The sequence below is a fragment of the Arachis ipaensis genome, chromosome B5, assembly GCF_059453495.1.
Source record: "Arachis ipaensis isolate K30076 ecotype BB chromosome B5, ASM5945349v1, whole genome shotgun sequence".
NCBI lineage: Eukaryota > Viridiplantae > Streptophyta > Magnoliopsida > Fabales > Fabaceae > Arachis > Arachis ipaensis.
In genome coordinates, this window is record NC_142440.1 from 11,201,737 (window position 1) to 11,224,821 (window position 23,085).

At 37.1% G+C, this 23,085-nt stretch overlaps 1 protein-coding gene across 7 annotated transcripts; it reads left to right on the forward strand.

Annotated features, from left to right (window-relative positions):
* Positions 1 to 370: 370 nt before the first annotated feature.
* On the forward strand, positions 371 to 22,840 carry LOC107642877 (uncharacterized). 7 transcript variants are annotated; one of them, XM_088488101.1, is made up of 4 exons: positions 371 to 1,006; positions 22,111 to 22,200; positions 22,274 to 22,341; positions 22,454 to 22,840. In XM_088488101.1, exons 1-4 carry the CDS (start codon positions 371 to 373, stop codon positions 22,584 to 22,586), a joined length of 927 nt encoding a protein of 308 aa, XP_088344227.1. In that variant the 3' UTR covers positions 22,587 to 22,840. The 7 variants fall into 7 exon arrangements, 1 of the variants encoding a protein (XP_088344227.1); XR_015883503.1 differs by lacking the exon at positions 371 to 1,006 and adding exons at positions 16,402 to 17,722; positions 19,535 to 21,412 and having other exon boundaries at positions 22,111 to 22,341; positions 22,454 to 22,534; XR_015883504.1 differs by lacking the exon at positions 371 to 1,006 and adding exons at positions 16,402 to 17,635; positions 19,535 to 21,412 and having other exon boundaries at positions 22,111 to 22,341; positions 22,454 to 22,534.
* The last annotated feature ends 245 nt before the right edge of the window (positions 22,841 to 23,085 follow it).

Genomic DNA, 23,085 nt, shown 5'->3' on the forward strand with positions numbered 1-23,085 from the left:
TTAATGCTAGTGTAATTTATTTTTGAAAATATTTTTTTTATTTTATAATAGAAAAAAATCCAAAAATTTCATGGTGTTTATTATTGGAGTCTAATTTTTTTAATTTATTTTATATAATAAATTTTAAATATTTTAAATTTATTAAATTTTATCATTTTAAATTAAATATTAATTTTTTATTTTTTTGGTAATTAGACATCAAATTTTTAAGCACTACAAAAACCATTTTCTTAGTATTATTTGATTTCTTATTTTCTATTGTACTTTTTCTATTGTAAAAAGCTGTTGTTGATAAGAAATAGTTTAAAATTCTGCTAATAAATCTATTGTGCTATTTTTAGTATTTTCTATGTACTAGTTAGAAGATCAAATGGTGAACCTGGTAGCCGCTCACTGTTCTTTTCTGCAATGGCTCATGAAAATCACGGCCGGGGTGAAACCCTACACAGTAGAGATACACCCGGAAACACACATGAGATTCTGGGTTCCTTCATATGCCATCTCTAGTCCTAACCTCGTTTCCAAGTCCAAGAAGCCAGTAGTAGTTCTCCTCCACGGCTTCTGCGGAGATGGAATCATGACCTGGCAATTCCAAGTTGCATCCTTATCCAAACACTATGCTGTTTACGTACCAGACTTTCTCTTTTTTGGCGGCTCCTTCACCGACAGTCCTAACCGATCGCTAGAGTTTCAAGCGGAGTGTTTAGCCGTGGGATTGGGGAAGCTCAGGGTGGAGAAGTGCGTGCTGGTTGGGTTCAGCTATGGTGGGATGGTGGCCTTTAAGATGGCGGAAATGTATCCTGATATGGTGCATGGCATGGTCATCTCTGGCGCCGTTGTGGCCATCAAAGAGTCCATCATTATGGAGATAGTGAACGGTGTTGGATTTTCTTCGTGTTCAGAGATGTTAATGCCATCCACTGTTGATGGAGTCAAGGGCCTTCTCTCTTTAGGGATTCACAAAAACATTTCATTCCCTAATCGATTTCACAACGACTTTCTCAAGGTTTGTGCTCAAGTTATTCAACAATAATATTATTTACTTTTATTTACTTTTGTTACATTTTATTTGAAGCAGTAAACTTGCTCAATACTGCTCAATCATCAATTTGACAGATTAAAGTTTATAAATAAGAATCTGCATCAAATTGATTTTACAAATTTGATTTTGATAAAAAGTGAGTTGGTGTTATATAATTTATGTTTGGTAATTTTGTATCAAAATGAATTATAGTAAAATAAATGTTATTTGTATTTCATTATTTAAAAAAGGAATGAGGCCATCAGAATTTATTATTTTTGGCCATCAATTAGTCATCAATGTTTAAAAGTATGTGATAAAGTATATTGTTAGATTACTAAACTAAAAGAACTAGACTAAAAGAATTGAGTTAATAATTAAGTGATGGCAAAAAATAATAATAAAGTTTGATGACCTCCTAACATTTCTCTGTTCAAAATCACGTTTAGATAAAAATTATTAAAAAAACATGAATTTATATCATCTAAAATAATATTTTTTTAACCCTTTTGGCTATTTTTTTGAAAGAACTTAAATTTATGGATTGAAATTTAGTACTCTCTTGATCATAATTTTTTAGTATTTATTTTAGTATTTAATTTGGTCTTTCTAATAAAATTAATAATTTATATTATAAAAATAACAAAATTTCATACAAAATATGTATCAACAAAAATAATTAAAAAAATTATATGAATAATAAATATTAAAAATTTTATTAAAAAATACAACAATATTCATTAGAGAACATCAAAAAAAAGTTCTAAACAAAAATATCCATATTATGAAAAAAAAAAAATAAATTAATAAAAAAGTTGAAACTTAAAAAAAGTACTAAAAATGATAGCATAAAAAAATTATTTGTAAAGCATAACCATGAAAAAAAATACAAAAATTTTGATGATTGATGATTGTTCTTGGTATCTCCTCTAACAAATGAGATTGAATGATAAAATTGGCAGAAAAAAATAAATTTCTTCAATTACTTCTCCAAATTAACAATTGAACGCAAAAGCTACAATTTGTTGCTTCTAATGTTCAAGAAGATTGAACGTATTTTATATCGTTCGTTCTATTGCTAAACCAAACACACCCATAGTCCCACCTACAGCCAACCTGGGCAAAACATCAAGCAAACAATAGGATAGTTAATTTTTTTTTTATGGATTTTCTACTTTTTTTTGTATATATGTGAAATAAAGTGATCATTCACTTATCATTCCTACAAAAGAAAAAGAAAAAGGAAATAAACAGTGGTGTTTCGAGGGTTACTTGAAACTGGTGATTTGGGTCTGAACGTGAGATGCAAACGCTTTTTGGTGGTGGTGTCGACGTCTCCTCTAATGGAGCAAAGCTATTCGAGGTCTTCGAGTGAGAATGGGATGGTACTTGCAAGATACTATGATGCTTAAAGTTAGTAAGGATTTTAGGCAGATTTTTAGTAAATTGGGATTCAGAGATACATGAGTTCTGAGGTGGTATTTATATAGTGGGAATGATGGCTTTATCTTCACTCTTGTAACTCCCCTTCCTACTCTGGTAGGAAGTTATTTTTTCTTTTTATCTAGGGGTTGTTAAGGTCTCATATTTGAATTGTTGGCGGATTTGTTGGAGCAGTTAAGATTCTACTCGTGGGTCAGACATAAGGCCCAGTGGATCCGCTCCCGTGTAGGTCAGACAGATGAAGAATGGTTTTCTGGACCTTTCTTTTGTCTGTTGGGCTTGTCTACTTTGGGCCTGGTTTTATTATTGGGTCAGGGTATGAATAGTGCCACTGCTCGATGTTGAGTTTGTTCAAGTCAGTGTCGGCCATTCAGCCGAGTTGCTTCTTGAGTCACTATTGTTATTTGCACAAGTTGGTTAGGTCGACTTTCTCGACGCAATCTCATATGAAGAGGTCGGCTATCTCAACATGATTTTGAATTGATGTGACATTTCATATGTTTGTAACCATTTGCGCGTCTTTTCAGTTACCTTGGTAATTGTGCAGAGTATTAAAAGCTTTTTTAAAACAGGGTGAATTGGATAATTTGTCCCTATTCGAAGCTATATAACCTCATCTCTTCTCCTCCTTCTTCTTTTTCGCTTTTCATTTCCTTTTCACAAAACCCCTTCATTTTCTCTATCACGTTCTTGAGGCACCATTTTTCTTTTCAATTTCTTTTCTGTTGGTATCTTTCCCTCTGACGAGTTGTTTCTTGCAATTTTGTGGGTCTGTCATCTCTCTGAGTCATGTGGTGTGTGTGTGTGCTTCTTTGTTATCCCTTCTCTCTTATCCAAGTTGGCACTTCCTTTTTCTTCATTATTTTTTTATGGTTTTGCTTGTTCGAGTATGTGGTTATAAATTTCTTTTTGCATGATGTGTCTGAGTTTTTGAGATATTTAATAGTTACGATTTGTCATTTCTGCAAAATGTGATTTTTGAAACTTCTAAAAAAATATCTTTTAAAATCTTGATGCGTCTACTTGTGATGATAAAAGATATTATTTTCGTTGAGCCTTTTGTTGGATACATTTTTCTTTGAATCTTTGTTTTCTTGTGATAGCATGCTTGATGTTTTTGGTTGATCTTTGTAATATGTGATTTTTGGGATTTTATCTTTCCCCTAAATGGCACCGTTGCTGCTTTTGATGATGGTGCCATTTGAAACTCTACGAACTAAGGCCATACATTTGGCATCTGTTATTGTCGAGAACGGTCAGGGTTGCTTGGATATTTTTCCTATGTTGTCCAACTTATTGCTTGTCCGATTTTGTAGTAACTTAGTTGCATTTCTTTTTGTAGGTATATTTTCTGTATGTCTCATTCAGTAGTACAAGTTATGCCTTCTAATATTCCTTCTGACCTAGACTGGGTAGATAGCATAGTCCTAGTTGCTGTGTCTGTAGTAGATAGTGAGATGTTAGAAAATTTTTTACTTAAACATAGGATTTGTAAGGAACACGAAGAAGTTGAGAAGTATGTGTTAAAGGCCCCTGATCCCAAGAAGAGGATTTTCTATGCCCGATATAACAGGTTGGAAGAGCAGTTTCTCTTCATGTATGAGTGTCTCTTTATTAGGCTAGGTGTGAAGAGTCCTTTCACCAACTTTGAGTAGGGTGTCCTTTTTGCTTTTAGAGTCGCTCCTACCCAACTTTACCCAAACTCGTGGGGTTTCTTAAAAGTTTACTAATTGATTTGTCAAGAACTTGACCTGCCTTTGTCCCTAGAGGTTTTCTTTTATTCTTTTCAATTAAACAAACCCTTTAGCTCTAAGAAAGAACAATGGACTTCTTTCTGATTTACTCAAGATCGGAGAATTTTTTCCATTTTTGAGGAATTCTTCCATGACTTTAAGAACTACTATTTTAAGGTTCGATCTATCAAGGGTGTCCGACCTTTTTATCAGAATGAGCAAAATGATTATATGTTTTGTTTGTATTGGGATGAGGTGTTTGTAGTCGTGAAGTATAGTTTTGTGGAACTTGACGAGGAGGAGCAAGATATAGTAACCTTATTCCATGAATGTTGGGGTTGATCTCCCTATCTAGACACAAAGAAATTTTTGGTAGCAAAGTCGAGCTATCTACTAACTGAGTTAGGCAAATAGCTTTTATTTTGTAGATAACTTTCCATATGCATGTCTTGTAATTACTAGGTCCATATTTCTTTTTATTATAGTCAAAATTACTAGTGGCTCAACTGCCTATAACAACTTAAACAAGCAAAGAAGAACGAGGATGCTCGATAAGCCAAGTTAAGAAGGCTAAGAAGTTAGGCGGTAGCTCAACCCCTTCTCTAAAAACTGGTTCGACCTATTATCAATAAAAAAGTCTACGTAGCCTTCTCCTCTCAAACAATGCCCTCTTTCTGCCCCAGTAGTTCCCGTAGTGCCTCTTAAGTTGTCGGCCTATAGATCTTCTCAGAAATGGAAAACTCCTTCCATCAAATATGGTAGCGTCTACGAGTAGGGCTTTGACGCTATTGCTTTTGCTAAAAAGTATATTATGCCTAGTAGCTCCATTGATATGGATGATACTACCATAGAGAAGAATTTAGAGGATCTGACAAAGGGAGGTATCCGAACTGCTGGGGTGTGCACGACCCTTCTCAAAAAGCTTCGCCAAATTCCACTTAATGCCACTCAAAAGGAAGTATCCGACCTTAGCATGGAGGTGGATGAGCTTAAGAGGGCCAAATCCAAGTTGGAGGCTGAGAGGACTACTTTGAAGTTGGATGCTGCTTTTCTTCGGAATATGGTGAAACAGCCCAATGAGAGGGCAGACAAAGAGAAGGCCATAAGAAATAAAGTGGGAGAGAGCTATGTTTGGGTCTTTGGGGAGAGGCTCGACTTGGAGGGCCAACTTTGAGGAGTTCAAACAGGAGCACGAGAAATTGGAGCGTGCTGTTGTGAAGGACTTGGATGATACTGTGGCAAAATTGAAAGCCCAGTTCAAGGTTCTTGCTCTTAAGGTGGATATTTCTCCCATCGATCCTGATAAATTTGTGGTGGATGGCGAGATATTTCTCATTCCTGAGGATGACAAGGATGCCATTCCTTCCGAGATCCTCAAAGCTTCTGTTGTCCCTATTGAAGTTATCCAATTGACTGCCTCTGTCGGAGAGGTTGTACAGGCTGCTCCTGTTGAATAGGTCGTACAAGCTGCCCCTGTCTTTGAGGTTTCTCAGCTTGCTTCTTCCGAGGAGGTCTCTCGAGCTGTTGGTATCAAAGCTTTCCCTAAGGGTTAGCTTTTCTTTTATTTTAATTTATTTTACAATATAATTTTTTGTAGTATTGAACACTTGTTGGCCTATTTTGGGCTTTTTGAATGTTTGATTTTTGCTAATTTCTTTGTCTCCTTACTATTTTTATGATTTGCATCATTTTCATAATAACGCTTTATCATGCTAAGACATTTTTGTGATTTACTTTGGCATTATCTGCACAACTCATTTACATCCAAGCTATTTTAAAGGTAATTCGCTTGCATGAATCACACACTAACTCGGACCTCGTCGTTTTATCTAGCCGACCACTTTGAGGCCGATCATGATTTTCGTGTTTTTTGGAGCATGAATTGGTGTGAATAATTTGGTAAAGAACATATTATTAATAAAATATATTACAAATGTATTTGCTAGTTGCTACCAAGAGTTTTTATAACTCTAACTTTTAGTCCTTGCTATGATGTCTCGTTAAAACCCTCTACAGAAAAATCTTTTGGGACAAAACCATGAAGTCAGGAAAAAGAGTACATCAGGGAGCAAGGTGCGCTTTCTTAGCTATAATATCGCGTCACCCTTTAGGTCGGACACTTTATTGTAACCATTTTCTAAGACTTCAGCAATCTTGTAAGGTCCTTTCAATTTGTTGTCAGCTTTCCCTCGTCCGACTTCTGTGCTCCAATGTCATTTTTTTTATCAAGATGAGGTTGTTCATGGCAAAGTTCCTCCTTATAAATTTCTTGTATACCTTGTAGCCATTCTTTGCTTTAACGCTTCCTCTCTTATCCGAGCTTGTTCTCAGACTTTTGGAAGGAGGTCGAGTTCTTCATTTGGGGCTTGAACATTACCGATTTCATTGTAAAATCTCATCCTTGGAATTTTTTCTTTGGCTTTAATGGGGATCATAGCCTCCATTCTATAGGCAAGTCAGAAGGGAGATTCTCCAGTTTTGGACTCTGGAGTGGTCCAATATGCCTATAGTACTTATAGTTGTTCTTTAGCCCATGCTCCTTTTACTTCTTGTAGTCTTTTTTTGAGCCCAGATAGCAACGGCTAGATATAGCACAAGTTATTCTCCCTCCTCAGTGGCTAGCTCAAGAATTTTTCAAATTTTTGAAAAGCTTGTTCACATTCTTGAGTCCTTTGAAAATTGTGCCCCTTTTTGTTGATCGCAAATAGTGGCAGTGATCTTAGGTCGGAGCTAGCCAAGAACTTGGACAGAGCGCCAATTTGCCATTCAACTGCTAGACTTTTTTCAAGCAGTTTGGACTTTTCATCTCCAAGATTGTCTATTTGTTTAGGTTAGCTTCAATGCCCCTTTGGGTAAGCATGAACCCAAGGAATTTTTCTGCTTCTACTGCGAAGGTGTACTTAGTGGGATTTAATCTAATCATGTGATATCTTATAGTGTGGAATACTTCTGATAAGTAGGATAATAAGCTAGTTTTTCCTTGGTTTTGACAAATATATCATCTACGTAGAGTTCCATTAGCTTTCCCAAGTGAGGTTGGAATACCTTATTCATCAGTCACAGGTATGTTGCTCCAATATTTTTCAACCCAAAGGGCATAACTACATAACAATAGTTGGCCCTAGGCGTAATAAAGGATGTCTTCTCTTGGTCAGGCTCGTATATCAGGATTTGATTATATCCTTAGTAGGTATCCATGAAGGAAAGAAACTTCTACCCTGAGGCTAAATCGACTAAAATATTAATGTTGGGCAGAGGGTAAGGATCTTTAGGACAAGCTTTATTGAGGTAGGTACAATCTATGCACATCCTTCATTTCTCATTTTGCTTCTTAACGAACACTACATTGGCTAGCTATAAGGAGTATTTTAGTTCCCTTATGAATCTAGCTTTCAGGAGTGCTAGAACTTGATCCTCCATGACTTGTGCTCACTCGGGAGTGACCTTTCGTCGTCGTTGTTGCATAGGTGGTAAGCTTGGGTATATGGCAATTTTGTGGGACATGAGGCCGGGATGGATGCCGGGCATGTCAGAGACTTTCCATGCGAAGTGGTCAGAATTACCTTGTAAGTGCTTGATGAGATCACCTTTCATGTTTTGATTTAAATTGGTCCCCACATTAGTAGTTTTTCCAACTTTGTCGCCTATTTTCACTTGTTATGTCCTCCCTTTAGGTTGGGGTCTCAAATCTTCTCGAACGCGGATACCGCCGAGCTCTATTAAGTTTATTTCCTTTCCCTTTGGGCAACCCCATAGATTTAGGATTTCATTATAGCATCTTCTGGCCAGTTTCTAATCTCCTATTATAGTAGCTATCCCCTTCGGAGTCAGAAATTTCATGCAAAGATGAGGAGTTGAAACTACAATAACAAGTCAATTTCAAGATTGTATGATCTAACAAGGCATTATATGATGATGACATGTCTACTACAATGAAATCAACATTTATGGTATGTGATTTTAAACCTTTACCAAAATTAATGTACAATGTGATGTACCCCAGAAGTTGGATAGGTGAATCAGTTAACCCAAAAAGAGAGTCTGGGAATGCTTTCAAATCTTTTTCCTCCAGCCCTAATTTATCAAAGATTTGTTTAAATAGATATCAACTAAACTTCTTTGATCCACCAAGGTCCTATGGAGATTAGCATTAGTTAGGATCACGGTTATAACCATTGGATCATCATGTCTGGGCATAATTCCCCTAGTGTCTTCTTTGAAGGAAGTTGCCGTAGGAGGGTTAGGTATTTTCTCATTCTCCTCAACTTGGTAGACTTCCTTCAAGTGCCTTTTATAGGAGGACTTAATTGTTCCTCCTCCTGCAAATCCACCAACAATCATGTAAATGTGCCTTTCAGGTGTTCTTGCTGGTCTTTCTCACCTTTCCCTGTCTTCATTGTATTTTTTTCTTTTATTGGTTTCATCCATCTTCCCAGCGAGATATTTATCCAGTTGCCCTTCTCTGGCTAGTTTTTCTATCATGTTCTTTAAGTCGTAGGAGTCATTGGTTGAATGGCCTTAAATATTATGGTATTCACAGTTTTCAGACCGATTTTTTGCTTTCTTGCTTCAAATGAAATTGGGAGGTGATATCTTTTCAGTATGGCATATTTCTCTATAGACGTGAACCAAGGAGACTCGCAATGGAGTGTAAGAGTGATATCTCCGAGGTCTTTAAGTTGTATTCTTATTTCTTTTTTGGCTCCTTTTCTTTATCTCGAGGTTGGTATTGGTTGTTTAGTCCTGAAGCAGGCCTCCTCAATTGAGTGGTTTCTTACAGGTTAATGTATTCCTTAGCTCATTCTCGAACCTCGTACAAAGAATTCATGTGCCTTTTTGATATGGAATTTGAGAAGGGACCTTCTCTACGGCCATTAACGATCCCCACGATAGCTATTTTAGTGGACAAGTTTTGAATCTCCAAACATGATTTGTTGAACCTTTCTATGTAGGACCTGAGGGATTCTCTAACCTCTTGTTTGACACATATGAGGCTTGGAGTATGTTTAGCTTTATCAATTTGAATGGAGAATTAAGTGAGGAAACTCTTGGCCAAGTCATCGAAGCAAGTGACCGACCTTGGTGGAAAACTATCGAATCACTTCATTGTTGCCTTGGTCAATGTGGTTGGTAGGGGTATGCATGGGCCGGGTGAAACCAGGTTTGATGTGACCTAGACCCGACCCGAAATATATATCGGGCCTATTTGTTAGACCTGAACCTGGCCCTAGACCCGATGAAACCTATACACTTTCGGGCCACGATTATACCGGGTGAAAATTGGGCCATTAACATTACATTACATTACCTTGATACCTTCTTGTAAGCTAGCATGTGAAAATATCCAAATTTCCAAGACTTTAACCATTATTTGACATGGAAAATATTCACTTATAAAAATATAACAAGAACCAACTTTTCTCTAAAATTAAAGCATAACCATAATCAATACTAATATTGTCTAATAACACTAAATATTTAAATCAATACAAATAACACAATATTATGCATTACTCTAAAGTCTTATGCATTTTAAACATAAAACATTAACTTATAGTCTTATAATGACTAATAACACAAAATATTAAGGTTTACAATACTTAAATTCCACATAAGAATAATCATCATCCATCACTAATAACACAAAATATTAATTGTGTATGATGACTGGGCCACTGGGCCGAGTTTGGGTGACCTGAACTATGGTCCGGACCCGACCCAAAATAATGACCAGGTCTATTTTTGAGACGCTTATCTGGCCCTAGACCCGGTGAAATCACACCAAATTAGCCCATAAAGTGTTTGGGGTCAGGCCGGGTCTTTGGGCCGGGCTGGGCCATGCACACCCCTAGTGGTTGGAAGGCTTTGCACTGAGTTTCATCAGAGGCATCGACCAAATACATGCAACTTTTGAAATTGCTTAGTGTAACATCCTCACTATCAGAATGTCACGCTTTTGGCTGTGCCACTCTGATAGCAAGAAGTATTACGACGACTTCATATACTTAATAATAAATAAGAGCCTTTGACTCGAAACTGTATCGCTGTTTTCTTTGAAAAAAATTAAAAAAATATTTTATCTTGCAAACCAACAAACACGTACATATATACAACACTGTTTACATAAGTAGCTTATGAATTTAGTATACATACAAAACATACAATTCATATCCCTCTTACAAAATAAAATATTGATGGTGAGGGATAAATAAATAACAACTAAAACAACAACATCAAATAAGCAAAACGCAATAAAACTCTTCGTGAGCCTTGTCATTCGTCTCCTGAAAAGATAAAGCTATAGGGGATGAGAACCTAACCACACGGTCTCACCACGGAGTTTTAGAATGTCATAAGAAGATATTTAAAGGGAAATCTATTTTTTCAAACTCAGTGATTATCGATGTCTTGTGAATCTTTTAAAAATCGACGGTTTAACTACTCAAAAATTCAAAGCCTTTTTAAAAGAAATCAGTTAAGTATCTAGATCCAAAACTCACTTTTCTTATAAAAGAATCTTAAAAGTTTTCTAACTGTATGAATGACCAACCTGTTCCAAACATAGGTTCATTAAACCTATGCTGAACCAGCTTGATATTTCATACTTTACTAAACCTCAATCAGAAACCAATCATGCAATCAACCAACACTATCATCAATTCAGCACCAAAACTCAATCTCAAAAGCGCCACACCAGAATAAACACAGACAAAATAGACAAAGAAAACACAGGTATAGATAGCAGTTACAGCAAGTAGCTCGGATAGCAGTTAAAGACAGTTAAACAGTTAGGCAAACCAAAACAAATTCAAACCCAAACAAAGCATGCAAATACATATGATGCATGTCTACTCTATGGCTGATGAGCTCATTTGTCGGTTATATAGCCAAACCTGACATGTCCGGTAACTAACCTGGACACTGTCTCTCTGTTGTGCATTAATATCATTAGAGGGAATACGTGCCCTGTCACCATTAGAGGGAATATGTGCCCTGTCACCATTAGAGGGATTATGTATCCTGTCACTATTAGAGAAAATAGGTGCCCTATCACTCTTACAACCAGAGAGAAAATAAAGATATACTTGTCATCAATCATCCTCAACCATGTCTCATTTACCATATTCATTCAATTTTATAATCAAACACAGTTTTCTGCATTCTTATTTCTCATCTCTTTCCCGGAGCAAGTGGACAACGCCACTGCCTCTTACCTGGGGTCTCAACTCTTAATCAAATTCAATTTCATTTTCAAATCCATTTCTCAATATCATTCAATTCATTAAAAAAATCATACTTTTAAAATCAAATCTCATAATTCTTCTTTTAAATTCAATCCTCATCATTCCTCCCATTCCGTTCATTAAGAATTCAAACTCAAAACATAATCTTTTTCCTAATAACTCCGAAACAAGTCATATAATCCTTAAATCTTAATCTTTTTAAATAGCCACTTTAAAAGAAATCTCCAATTTTTATAAAAATTTAGGTAACATCTTCTGTAAAATTCGGACTATGCCATCCTTACGGGTCCCATCAAAACCACATTTTTCAACCTGTTCTCAAACAACTTCAATATCAAACAATTATCAAATATCAAATCCTTTCTAATTTTTAAACCAGTTTTAATATCAGATCAGGTTCGATGTCAAACTATTTCAAAATCAATTTATTTCTCTAATTCAGTTTATTTCCAATAAATCAAATTTATTTTCAAATCTCAATCATTTACCAAAATTCAACCTATTCTAATAATAGGTGTTTTTCAAAATCAGCCAGCTCCAATATTAAATTATTTATAAAATCAAGCCAATTCAAAATCAAATCACTTCCAAAATAAAATCATTTTCAATGCCGATCTAGTTTCAGTATCAATTTCTCATCCACAACCGCACACCACTCAAGCAGTCAGTAATTCAATTAAGCGAACAATCACATCCATAAGACAAATATAATCATAGAAATACATTTTTCATGTCCATATCTATTTATAACAATTCGGTAATATAAAATAGATTTTAATAAAAATCCCTACCTCAAACAGTCGAAAACCACAAAGCCAAACGGGTCTAAAAACCCTTTTCTCTTAGCCCGAAATCAACGACATCAAATCGACAGTTTTCCGTAACGGTGGTAGCCATAGAAGCACCATACAACAATAGTAACTCAACCCTGAGACATTTAATGTCACGAAAACCTCAGTAATATATAACAAAACGATGACTATAAAGGTTTCAGAGTAAGACAACCTACTGTATTCGGAGAAGAACTCAAAGAACAAAACGGCTGCAACTCCGGTGATGACATTCGGCAGGTGGAACGGCAGCAGGAAACTTTGGTGGTGACGCAGTGGCTTTGAGACAATGTACCGGCCCTTCCTTCTAACATGCAACAGCACCAACATCCACCACCGTCACCTCTCTCTCTGGTCAGACCCAACAGCGATGGCGGCGGCAACCCAGTCGCGGTAGTGACGAAACGGTGGCAGAAAGATCCAGCTCCAATCCGCGATGCTGTTTTCCCTCCTCCGCGTGCATCAGCTTCAGTCTCCCTTCTTCGTCGCGTTTTTCTCCTCAGCAACAGACCTCCATTGACGACGACATTGAAGACCTTGATGACGGCGCAGGAAACGCGAGCTATCTCTCTCACCGCATCTCTCACCTGCGCCTTGACGGCTCTCTTCACAGTCCTGTTTCCAACGGTGGCTCAGCAGCGATGACGGGTTTGACGGTGGGCTCCAGGGCGTGACGCGGTGCGGTGGCGGCGCGGGTTCCTCGTCGGCGCTGTGTCTTCTCTGGTTCTCCTATGTTTCCTCACTCCCTTGATCTCCATCTCTCTTCTGCTGTCTCTCATGTCTTTTTCCCTATTCCATTTGTTTTCTCCCTTTTTCTTTTATTTTGTGCAGTGTTCTGAAAATCAAACTAGACCGGCCGGTTCAACCAGATTAATCGGGAACCGGTCCTATAGTCAGTTCGGTTGAAGTGATAAATCGTCTGACAAAAAACCGGTGAAAAACCGGTCAAACTGGTGGTTAACCGATGAACTACTTGAACCGGACGGTTTTTTACCAGTTTTTAATTCAAAAAAATAATAATAAAATATATATAAAAGTATAAAACCCCCTCCCTTCTCTCTCGCACACACCCACAACCCACTAACCCAGTCACCACCCAACCCCTCTCTTTCTCTCTCTGTCTCTGATCTCCACACAAAACCCTAGCCGGCGCTGCTCTCTTTCTCCCAGATCTCCAGTAGCAGCAGCCAGCGACCAGTGCCGCCGTCACTGACGAACTCTTCTCCTCAACCAGCATCGAGCCCCGCCGTCGTGATTCTCTTCTCCTGGATCACTTCACCTCGCGTCGCTTGGTATGCTCGCTGTTGATGTCACTGCCTCTGTCTATGTCGTCGTTGGCCACCTTGAAATCGTATCTCCATCGGTCCGTCCTCATCGTCAATCCCTCTCTCTCGCGCGTCAAGCCTGTCTTCAATCCCCTCTGTGCCCGAGCTCACTTTCCCTCTTCCATCGCCGTCACTTAGATTCCTCATTCGCCGTCGATCGTCAATTTACTTTTGCTTGTTTTATTGTACTTTTATTTGGTTTCTGATTTCTGATTTTGAGTTTGCTGATTTCTGCTTAGCTTGAGTTTATGAATTTCTGTGTTTGTAAGCAGATCCCTATCCTGCTTCAGTTTTCATTTTTGGGAGTTAATTGCTGGTTTTTGGATTTGATTATGTTAATTGTTGCTTGTTTGTCTGGGTTAATTGTTGTTTTTTCATTGCTGTCTTCTGCATTTAATTTATGTTGAGTGCTACTGTCTTCTGCTTTTTAGCTTTTTTTTATTTTGTTAATTAAATGAATTAATCAGGTTTTTTTATTCTGTTTTTGTAAGTTTTAAATTATGTTTTTTTCTGTTTTTAATTTGTTACTGCAATTTGATTTCATAGTCTGTTTGTTTGATTTCATATATTTTTGTAATTCTGTTTGTTTGTTCCAAATTATGATTATGTTTGTTCCAAATTTAAATTATGATTATGTTTGCAGACTCAATGGTTAGTGGTTATTATTGATTTGTTTGTTATTTTTTATTATTAGGTTATAAATTAAAATTTTAAATTTTATTAGGTTAAATTTTATTGAAATTTAAATATTTAAAATTATATATTAAATTTTTAATAATTTTATTTAATATTTAATTAAACCGGTTGAACTCCGGTCGAACCATTGAACCAGTAAACCAGTCACCTCATTGGTTTATTGATTGATCCGGTTCTCGCATCCTTGGTTTTGTGTGTGTGTGTTGTAGCTGAGAGGGAGAAATGGGGGTGGGATGGCACTGGGTGAGGTGGTGGGGTAAAAGGATTAGGGTTAGGATTTTCAATTTGGAAATTTTTTGGTAGTTTAGGTAATTTTAATAGAATTAAGGGTAATAGAATAATTAAAAACCAATCTTAATTCAATAATAATACCTATAAAAGTACTATTTAATTATCAACTTTATTTATTTTCAAATAAATACTCTAATTCAATTATTAAAAATAATAAAAATCAATTTTCTTTATAATCATAAAATAAAGTTAAAAATCTAATTATTCAACTTAAGGTATATAAAATCCTTGTTATTATTCAATTATTAAAGTTTTAAATCATAAATAAGAAATTACTTAATTTATATATAAAATCTCTTAAAAATATAATCTTAATTAAATATAATAAATTATAAATAAATTTATATTTTTTATTTTTTTTTAGAAATCCAGGGTCTTACACTTAGGTGGTGTTGTGGGTCTCTCATTCCATTGTAGATGTCTATATCTGGACTTTTAAAGTTTCTAGAAACTTTAGCTCGCATGATTTCTTTTGAGAATGGATCTTCACTCCCTAAAGGCATAGTTTCTCGATCAATTCAGGATCTCCTACCCATGAGGTTGGATTCCAACCTTTCTAGTTTTTCTTTCAATTCCCTTCGTCGTTGTACTTCATGTCATAGGGATCTTTCAGACTCACGTTGTCGTTCCAGCTCAATCTCGAGTTGTTCCAACCGATCTTGATGTCCTTGAACCAACCTCATTAATTTCGTTGTGTTTCTGTCTCCTGAAGTTCTAGGTCTATGGACTTTTGATCCTATTTTTCTTGGGTCGTTTCAATCTCTTCCTTTATTAGTCCCCATACCTCTTGGTGAGGAGGAGGTAGAACAATTACTTGGTCATCGTTAATCTGTTCTTCTTTTTGGGGTTCTAATTCAGATGTCATTCGTCTGTCTTCTAAGTAGTTGTCTGCCATGATTGGGTGTTGACTCTAGGCTCCGGCATGGTGCCAATGTTCTAAGGATTACCTGAAATTGGTAATTTGGGTCTAAACGTGAGATTCATACGCTTTTTGTGGTGGTGTTGACGTCTCCTTCAATGGGGCGAAGTCATCTGAGGTCTACGAGTGAGAATGGGAGTGGTACCTACAAGGTACTCTGATGCTTAAGTTAGCAAGGTTTAGGCAGATTTTTAGTAGATTGGGATTCAGAGATACCTGAGATTTGAGCAGTATTTATATAGTGAGAATTATGGATTTATCATCACTCTTGTAACTTCCCTTCCTACTCTGGTGGGTAGTTATTTCTTCCTTTTATGTTTTATCTAGGGGTTATTAAAGTCTCATATTTGAATTGTTGGGCGGATCTATTGGTGTAGTTAAGATTATGACGGATCAATGGATCCATTTCTCGTGTAGGTTGGCCAGATGAAGAAAGGTTTGTGGGCCTTTCTTTTGTGCATTGGGGTTATATACTTTGGACTTGGTTTTATTATTGGGTTAGGATATGAACAGGTAGTTATGAAAAAAAGTGCATGGGAGAGTGAAAAAGTGATGAAAATAAATTTTTTATAGATAATTAAATATTTATTTAAAAAATATATAATTTTTAAAAATAAATTATATTTTTATAAGAATCTTTTTATAGATTTTTTTATTTTGTTATTATTCAAAATGGAAAGTTTCGTGGTATAATATGTATTTTACATATGAAATTTTTTATTATTATTTATTTTGTAATAAATTTTTACTCGTATAAGTGTAATTAGAGAAGAATGTAAGAATCACCAAAAGCTGACTCAGTAAAACAGATAGAAACAAGGAATAGTTAGAGATTAGAAGAGTGTAGAAATATTCTGTAACTAACTCTCCAGCTCAGCAAAGCTAAATTATCTTGTACAAATAGAATTCAATGTGTGTGAATGAAAAACTGAAATCTCTTAACAGAATTCTCCATCATTTTCTCTCATCTCTCTTCTCTCTCTCTCTCTCTCTCTCTCCAACAGTTTTTGATGCCTTATATGGTGTCAGAGCTATTTGATCCATAGAACCTGATTTCAGCCCTATCTGAAGCCATGAAAGTGCTACTCCACGAACTCCAACGACTCTCTTCATCCAAAACACCTTTGCTACGTTCTCATCAATTAAACTCAAAACACAATTTCAAAGCTTGGAGGAAGCAAGCCCTAGCATGCATCAAAGTTAATAAACTGCAAAATCACTTAGATCCATGAAAAACTCATTCAAGATTCAACTCAGAAGCTGAACTTACCAAAACAGAAAATCAAGCATATGTTGCCTGGGAAGTGCAGGATCAATGCTTAGTAGCATGGCTCACGTCATCCATGGAAGCAACCTTTGTCAATCGTGTGGTAGAGTGTGAGTTTTCTTACCAGATCTAGAATGTTCTTGAAGATTACTTTGCTGCATGTGTAAAGTAAAAAATTAAGCAACTAAAAGCACAATTGAAGGCATTCAAGAAGCTCGGCTCCTCAGTGTCAGAGTATATGGCAAAGATAAACCAAGTTGCATATTCTCTAAACGTTCCTGGAGTACCACTATCAAAGGAGGAATACATTGAGGCAGCGCTTGGAGGTTTGGATGAGGAGTGCAGTGCCTTCATCACCATAACTAATGCAAGAATAGATCAAATATATGAAAGTGAATTCGAATCATAGCTGCAAACACAAGAAAAATTAATTGAGAGGTTCAGAAAAGTAGAGCTTAGATCTATCCAAGCAAACCTCACTCAAAAGAACGATGCACCAAACAACACAAGGCAAGGAGAAAACTATGAAAATTGCAATAGTTCATAAACCTTCAGAGGAGGCTTTAGAGGTGGACGTACCAGAGGTTTTAGAGGAAGAGGTGGTAGATCTTCGTGGTGGCAAGAAAACAGGCCCCAATGCCAAAGTGGGTGGAAAGATAGGGCACATTGCACTTCAATACTACCACCGTTTCAACCAGAACTTCACTAATCCACAACAGCAATCACTAAATGTAGCACCTCTTCCCTCTATGGAATTTCACAACACTAGACAAGCACCACAAAGCTCACAACAATCCAGCTCGCATCCATCTGTTGCTCAGAGCCTTCACGCTTGCCTTGCCTTCTGCAATCCCAGAGATAGGATGGTACCCAGACTCTGGCGCATCACATCACCTTCGATTAGAACAACCTCAACGCAGGACAAACTATAATGGATCAAAAAGTGTATGGAGGTAATGGCCAAGGTATGAAAATTACACATATTGGAAGCTCTATAATGCATGCATTCCATCAAATAGACCTTTTGAGCTACAAAACCTACTCCATGTTCCCAACATTTCCAAGAATCTAATAAGTGTAGCTAAATTTACCCTGAACAATTGCGTTTTCTTTGAATTTTGGCCTTATATATACAATGTGCAATGTTAGATAACCAGGAAGACTATTGCAAGGACTTCTTAAGGATGGTCTCTACAAGTTTGAAGGAATTTCAGTAAATGCAAGACACAACACAACATACACCAACCCTCCACCTCTCTATATACCAACATGTTTGAACACCACTACTCAAGAACCGCCTTCACCTACAAAAAATAGCAATATAGCCATACCTTCCCCTGTGACCTCTGAGCTCCCATAACATATTGTTGTCACTTCTGAATTTGATGCTAAACGCATGGTTGTGCAAAGTGTTTCCAACACTGCAGCAATCACAAATGAGGATAAAAGTCTAAATAACAGTATCTCTATAGAAACCTACCCTGAACACAAAACACTCAAAATGTACATGCAAACATTACATGTAAAAGTAATGACCTTGCTATGCAGCTGTGGCACCAAAAGCTTGGTCACCCAGGTGACAAAATAGTAAGCCTTGTCACAAAAGAATGTAATATTCTTCATGAATCAATAAATAAAGAAAATTGCATTCCTACTCTTTGTCATGCATGCTGTATTAGTATTCTCAGATATTTGGGGACCAGCCCCTGTTCACAGTAGACTTGGCCACAAATACTATATTTGTTTCGCTGATTCAAGTACCAGATGTACCTATACCTATCTGTTAGAGACAAAAGACCAAGCCTTTGATGCTTTTGTGAAATTTAAAGCGCTCATTGAAAATAGGATAAGTCTGAAGATCAAATCCCTCCAAATAGACAATGCTTGTGAATATCTCTCAGCCACATTCAAAGCCTATCTCGACTCCAATACTCCATCACAGACTAACCTGCCCATAATCCCACCAACAAAATAGTACTGTTGAAAGAAAACACTGCCACATCACTGAAATCACCCTCACACTAATGGCCCAAGCTTCTCTGCCTCTATCTTTCTAGGGAGATGCCACCCTCTTTGCGATCTATCTCATCACGACTGCCTAGCCAAACACTCTCCTACAAATCACCTCTCGAGCTTCTCATTGGCTGCAAACCTAACAACTCGTTCCTTAAACCATTTGGTTGTGCCTGCTACCCCCTACTCAAACACTACAACCCTCACAAATTCAACCACAAGTCTCACCAATGCATATTCATTTGGTACACAGGAAATCAGAAAGAGTATAAATGTTTATCTCCATCAAGAAAGGAATTCACATCCAGAAACATCATCTTCAACGAATTCGAATTCCCATATCCCCACTTCTTCAATACCTTCTATCACTCCCCGTCATCACCATCTATAGCCCAATCCAACCAAAATCCTCTCTTACTTTCCCTTCTAATACCACCCTCACTATATCCTCAGTTGTGCAACAAGCACAGCAGTCCTCAACTCAGCCTTTTAGCCTCTCCCTTGACCATCACTCCCATCTTCCCACAACCTCAACACCTACACAACAGCCCTCGACCCACCCTACCTGTTCCCCACCCCACAATCGAACACCTAATTCCATACATCCATTATATAATGCTTCCAATATTGTTAATTGCATACCTGAGTCATTACTTCTTGCGTCTGTGTCTTATCCTGCATTTTCTGATACTATTGTTGATGTTTCCCCTTATTAGAACTCCCTTGCAAGTGTTGAATTGAGATCTTTGTAGGAACCGTTGCCACTACTGTCTGTCGAAGTGCTGCTGCCATAATCGTCTGTGGAAGTCCCTACATCAAATGTCCACTCAATGCAAACCAAGAGCAAATCAGGGATCTTTAAGCCAAAAACATATGTTACAGTAGTTAGAGAGGGGATTCACCTGCGTAATCATGCTTCTATGGTAGTGGTTGATGCCAATTCTAGTCTGGGAACTTGGGTTCTGTGCACTCTGGCTCTTGTGACTACGGCGACTGGCGATTTTGGCCGGTGCGATCGTGCTCCTATAGCGACAGCAGACGCAGACTCTTACTCGTGCACTCGGGTTTGTGATCGTGCTCTTGTGGTGGTGGTTGACTAACTCCATGGCTGAGTCATTGAGCAGTTCCCACTGGCGTGAGGCGATGCAAGAGGAATATAAAGCCCTAATTCATAAGAATACATGGTGGCTCACAGGCAGGCCCACTCACACAGCCCCTGTCATTGGCTGTAAGTGGGTATTCCACATCAAGAAGTATCCTGACGGCATGGTGCAGAAGTACAAGGCAAGACTTGGCGCGAATGGATTCCATCAGAAAGAAGGCATCAACTTTGATCAGGTCTTCAACCCCATGGCTAAACTAGCCACTGTCAAGGTCGTGTTAAGTGTTGCACTTGCAAAAGGATGGAAAGTTCGCTAGTATGACTTCAATAACGCGTTCCTCAACAGTGATCTAGAGGAAGAGGTCTTTATACCCAGCCTAAGGGATTCACTTCGTCTGCTCATCCTCAACATGTTTGCCAACTCCAGAGATCCCTCTATGGCTTAAAGCAGGCCCTAAGAGTCTGGTTTACCAAATTACAATACACCCTTCACTTGTTTGGCTTCCACAACACCAGATTAGACACTACCATCGTCTTCACCAAGTTTACAGCCACCTTAGCCACATTCATCCATGTGTATGTTGATGACATTCTGGTCACTGTCTCCTCTGACTCTGAAATTCAAGTAGTTACACTCCACCTTCTCTCTCAAAGACCTTAGTGAAATGAGCTACTTTTTGGGCAATAGAGGTCGTGAGACACAATGAAGCAGAAATTCACATTTTACAAACCAAATATATCAAAGATCTTCTCCATAAAGCTGAGATGTCCATTGCAAAACCTATGCCTACCCCCATGACCTCTGACTTGAAACTCTCAGCTCATGAAGGAGAACCCTTCCCCAAACCAGCCTTGTATCGATCAATTGTAGGTTGACTTCAGTAAGCTATAATCACCCGCCCTGAGATCTCCAATGTTGTCAACAAAGCCTCCCAGTTCATGCAGTATCCCCTTGAGAGCCATTGAAAGGCAGTAAAGCAAATATTGCGATATCTTTCCAGGACTATTCATCATGGTCTCCGATTCCATAAGTCAACAGATTATAGACTCTACGGATTTTGTGACTCCGACTGGAGAAGTGATATGGATGATAAGAAATCAACTAGTGGATTTTGTGTGTACTAAGAGAGAACTTTGTCTATTGGTCTAGCCAAAAGAAAACAACGGTCTCAAAGAGTTCAATATAAGTAGAGTACAGAGGCCTTGCAGCAGGGCTCACGAAAATTATTTGGATTCAGAACCTCCTGATTGAAATGCATGTTGTATGGTTAAATTGAGTCTCTATAACAACAGCCAAAGTGTTGTACTACTGGTTGCTAATCCTGTACTGCACAACAAAAGCAAGCACTTTGAACTAAATCAACATTTTATCAGAGACTATGTTACGCAAAAGAAAATCACCATCCAGCATATTCTATCCCAAGATCAGATTTCTGACATGCTAATAGAGCCACTCTCAGCATCAAATTTTCTAAGGCTCAGAGCCAAAATCAGAGTAGCTAAAAGAGACCACATTAGCAGGGTTAATGTAAGTACACCTCCAAAGCAAAATGAAAATCATGAAGCAGCAGGGTTGATGTAGGTGTAGTTAGAGAAGAATATAAGAATACATCAAAAACTAACTCAGCAAAGCAGTTAGAAACAAGGAGTAGTTAAAAATTAGAAGAGTGTAAACTTCCTATAACTAACTCTCGCGCTCAGTAAAACTAAAAGCTGAAAATGAGTATAAATATCTTGTACAAATAAATCTCAATGTGTGTGAATGAAAAACTGAAATCTCTCTCTCTCTCTCTCTCTCTCTCTCTCTCTCTCTCTCTCTCTCTCTCTCTCTCTCTCTCTCTCTCTCTCTCTCTCTCTCTCTCTCTCTCTCTCTCTCTCTCTCTCTCTCTCTCTCTCTCTCTCTCTCTCTCTCTCTCTCAGTGATCACTACTGTGATTTAAAATCAATACGATTTGTGCATGACAAATTGATTAGTTTTTTAACACAACCATATAAAATACACATTAAAGTATAAAATACACCTTCGAAACAAATTAAACTATAAATATATTCATAAATATTTATTATGCAAATAATCATTTTTTTTATTTTAATATGTGTCAGTTTGTGTTAAATTATATAGTTGGAAAAAAGTGTTAAGTATAAATGAAGTCGGAACAAGTTTATATATAAAGTGAAAAGCTTAAAAAAAAAAAGGACAACGCATAACATAAGTTGAATTGGCAGGTGATGTTCAGCAACAGGAAAGAAAGATGTGAGCTTTTGGAGGCCTTACACATTAGCTACAAACACATCAACATTCCAATTTTTTCTCAGGTAATCTTCTTTATTCGTTTCTCATTCTCCTAACCCCTCCATAAATTCTATGTTCTCTTTCCTTTACATGCAGCGAATTCATCTTCTGTGGGGTGAGAATGATAAGATTTTCAAAAAGGAGCTTGCACACAATATGAAAGAGTAAGAATCATATATGCATAGAGCCTACGTATACTTTTATTGTTTTACCCTCCTTCATTAGCTGGTGATTGAAAAGACATGGTAACATATATATACATGACATGACATACAGGCTGCTGGGAAATAAGACAACATTTGAAGGCATAAAAAATGCGGGTCACCTGGTTCATATGGAGAGACCATGTGCATTTAATACCTCTCTCAACCATTTTCTTTCTTCCCTCTTATTCCCAACTCCCAATTAATCTTCCATTTCACAACTATCTTCGGCTCTATCTATGTTGAGAGATCAAAGTGGCTCGTGAACAAGCTAGACAGTTAAATAAATCCCATTGAGATCCTTCAAACTTGTTCAAATAAATGGAATTGAGATCTTTTAAACTTGTCCAAAGTGGTCATATTTCATGCATCTAGCTACCACTTTAAACATTGTTTTGGAGGATTCCAATCTACCTAAATGCATTTCCTTTGTACTTTTAATGTTTAGTAAATTCTCTTTTCAAACAATGTCCCTGTATGATTTTTTCATTTCATGATCTATATAATTATGTTGAAAATTACAAATATCACGTATAATTTTGTAGAAAATATAGAAACGGTTAAGAAGCAAATATGAAAATTATAATAAATTAATTCTACATCGAAGAAAACAAAAAGAAACAAGAAATTTATAAGATGAGAGAATCATTAACTTGATATTTTAAGATTTTGAGTTAGATGTTCTCTCTCTGGTTTCTAATACCT

Coding starts and splice junctions, on each gene's coding strand:
- LOC107642877 (XM_088488101.1), top strand. CDS start 371: ATGGTGAACCTGGTAGCCGCTCACTGTTCTTTTCTGCAATGGCTCATG. Junction 1,007..22,110: donor TTCACAACGACTTTCTCAAG/GTTTGTGCTCAA, acceptor TTGAATTGGCAG/GTGATGTTCAGCAACAGGAA. Junction 22,201..22,273: donor ACATTCCAATTTTTTCTCAG/GTAATCTTCTTT, acceptor CTTTACATGCAG/CGAATTCATCTTCTGTGGGG.